Raw genomic sequence first — 3058 nt, forward strand, 5'->3', positions numbered from 1 at the left:
TCATTGTTGTTTTGGCGGGTCCGGGCTGGGGATTCAAACCCGCCACCTTAGGTGTACGTGGCTGGTGCCTTAGCCCGTTGAGCTATAGGCGCCGAGCCTGGTCCTTTAGTCTTGATGGAGTATTTGGGATTTGCCCAATACTAGTCCATACTATTTTGGCAATTTCTCTTTTTAATTTTTCTCATTTCGTTATCAAGATGTTGTAGTAGTATTTTTGACTATGTAGCTAATTTTTTGTTGTTGGTTTTAGTTACTAGTTTCTAGGAATGAAATGACCTTCATTTTCTTAATAGGCTTATTTGCTGATCTAGAGCCTGATTGCTGGCTTATGAATTCTAGAGTTCATGTAAAAGAAACAACAACAAACTAAAACCCTTGGGCTCTCATCCTGTTTCTGAGTGTGTGTCTGTGACTGTTGCTTTGTGCTGAGCCAGTGGAGGTACCTGGGCCAGTGTGAAGCAGGTGGCCCTGGAGCCTTTCCCATGCGCCATGCCCCTCACCTAGCAGGTTCTCTGTGTGTGGGTTGGGGTGACCTGAGACAGTAGGGTTTTCCTTCTTAAAGAAGAGCCACTTGGAAAGAGTTGGGCATGTTGCTTCTTTGGGATGCACTCCAGGTGCCTCATCAGATTTCTGCTCCCACCCTCGAGAAACACTCTTCAGTGAAGGGCGTCAGTTAGGTACCACCTTCTCCAAAAGACAACAAGAAGTTTCGTGCCCCAACTTGCACAGCCTGGCCACGTTGCCTGGTGTGTAGTACCCAGCACTGGTGGACTTAGGTCTTTTTCTGTGAGTGCCCTTGGGTCAGTTTGCATAAGTCAAGCCAAGGAGTCCTTAGCTAAGTGGTTCTGTACACCAGAAACTACCCCTTCTCTGCCAAGTGATGGGACTAGGACCTGACCCAGGTGACAGTCTCTAGCATGCCCTGGTGAGGAGCAGGCCCTCAGGTGTGGTTGTGTATACCAGCAGTCCCCGCCTTGTATGGCCATTTCCTTGGTACACAGAGATGGAGGGAGATGGAGAGGGAGAGGTTTTTAGATACTTCTTGGCGGTTTGTCTAAATAGTTTTACGCTATTGAATCTAACAATGAAAAAATTGGAGTTGTATATTTTTGTTGATTTTTTTTTGAGACAGTGTCTCACTATGTCACTATTGGTAGAGTGCTGTGGTGTCACAGCTCACAGCAACCTCAAACTCTTGGGCTTAAGTGATTCTTTTGCCTCACCCTCTCAAGTAGCTGGGACTACAGGTGCCCACCATAATACCTGGTTATTTTTATTTTTATTCACTTATTTTTACTTATTTATTTTGAGACAGAGTCTCACTTTGTCACCCTCAGTAGAGTGCTATGGCATCACAGCTCACAGCAACCTCAAACTCCTAGGCTTAAGTGATTCTCTTGCCTCAGCCTCCAGAGTAGCTGGGACTACAGGCACCTGCCACAACACCCAGCTTGTTTGTTATTGTTGTTTGGCAGGCCTGGCCATGTTCGAACCCTCCAGCCACAGTATATGGCTGGTGCCCTAGCCACTGAGCTACAAGTGCCAAGCCTTTATTTTTATTTTTAAATTTTGTTTTCTTAGCATTTCATCTTATTTGTTTAACTAAAATATCAAATCATGATGGACTGGAAATAAAAGAACAAAGAGACCTACTCTTGGGTAGTGAATCTCCCAGGTTCTGGCTCCAGAAGTAGGATATTGGTGGGAGGCTGGCTCTGTAAGGCTGGCCTGCCCTCAATCCTAGCTCAGCTGCTCGTCAGCCTCTGTCTTCTTAGCTGCAAAAACTGAGGCTTCCTAAAGCTGTGTCATAGGTCCTTGCTCTCACAGCCACACAGACGTGTTTCCCATCTTCCCTCCAGATTTACTGCCCCTGATCCTTCTGCAACAGGATACGAATGGGTAGAAGGGGCCCTCAAGGTCTGGGCCTTACCTGTTCCAGAATTCAGGGTGTGACCAGACCTTGTTTCTGTGACCAAGGTGACTATAGAAAGGGGCTATGAAGTGGGTGTGTAGAAGGAAGTCAGAGATCCTCACTGCCCTGTGCTTCTTCCCTCTGCTGCAGCCGCCACCATGTTGCCGACATGCTCAGAGCAGGCTGTGGACGAGCTGCTGGCACGCAAGGAGGAGGAGTGGCGGGCCCTGCAGGCCCACCGCACTCGGCTACAGGAGGCCGCCCTGCAGGACACACACAGCCAGCTGGAGGACGCGCAGAGGAAGCTGCAGCGTCTGCAGGAAGACTTTGTCTACAACCTACAGGTGCTGGAGGAGCGGGACCTGGAGCTGGAGCACTATGAGGCTGCCTTTGCCCAGGCCAGGGCCCGGGATGAGGCCCGGCAAGCGGAGGTGAGCGAGCTCAAGATAGAGGTGGCCAAGCTGAAGCAAACGCTGGCCCAGGAGGCCAGGCGGGCAGAGGAGCTACAGCAGCAGCACCAGCACCGGCTTCAGGAGCTTCGCTTGGAGCTGGAGCGTGTCCACAGGTGAGGAGCTGCAGGCGAGGCCTCCCTGAGCACCTGCCACTGTGTCCCTGTGTCCCAGGCCATAGACTCCTGGTCACCAGGGCTGGTTGGTCTTATGGCTGAGTGCGTACCGGCTTCTGAACAAGCATTAGTTGAAGGAATGTGAACAAGACAGTGCCCGGGACATCTTTTTCTGTGTTCTGTTATAATTCTAAAATTATTAGAGGCTGGTTCAAATATTTGGAATTTGCTTTATTAATTACAAATCTGTATTATTTTAATAAAACATATTTGGGCTTTTTTTTTTTTGAGACAGTCTCAGTTTGTCACCCTTGGTAGAGTAGTACTGTGGCATCACAGCTCATAGCAACCTCAAACTGTTGGCTCAAGTGATTCTCTTGCCTCAGCCTCCCAAGTAGCTGGGACTACGAGTACCCCCCACCAGAATTCCCAGCTATTTATTTTGTTGCAGTTGTCATTGTTGTTTAGCTGGCCCAGGCTGGGTTTGAATCCACCAGCCTCAGTGTATGTGGCTGGCACTGTAACCACTGTGCTATAGGTGCTGAGCCATATTTCGACTTTTTTTTTCTTTCTTTTTGAGA

The 3058-nt window shown here is 48.9% G+C and overlaps 1 protein-coding gene across 1 annotated transcript in view; it reads left to right on the top strand.

Annotated features, from left to right (window-relative positions):
• The window catches only part of CCDC57 (coiled-coil domain containing 57), a 136577-nt gene that overhangs the window by 10322 nt on the left and 123197 nt on the right, over nt 1–3058 (top strand). The window contains exon 2 of the mRNA XM_012802827.2: nt 2063–2477. Coding sequence (XP_012658281.1) covers nt 2071–2477 — 407 coding nt within the window. The 5' untranslated portion in view covers nt 2063–2070. The remainder of the gene's footprint in view (nt 1–2062; nt 2478–3058) is intronic.

Source organism: Otolemur garnettii, unplaced genomic scaffold (assembly GCF_000181295.1).
Source record: "Otolemur garnettii isolate 467f Iridium unplaced genomic scaffold, OtoGar3 scaffold00018, whole genome shotgun sequence".
In the NCBI taxonomy this organism is placed as follows: Eukaryota; Metazoa; Chordata; class Mammalia; order Primates; family Galagidae; genus Otolemur; species Otolemur garnettii.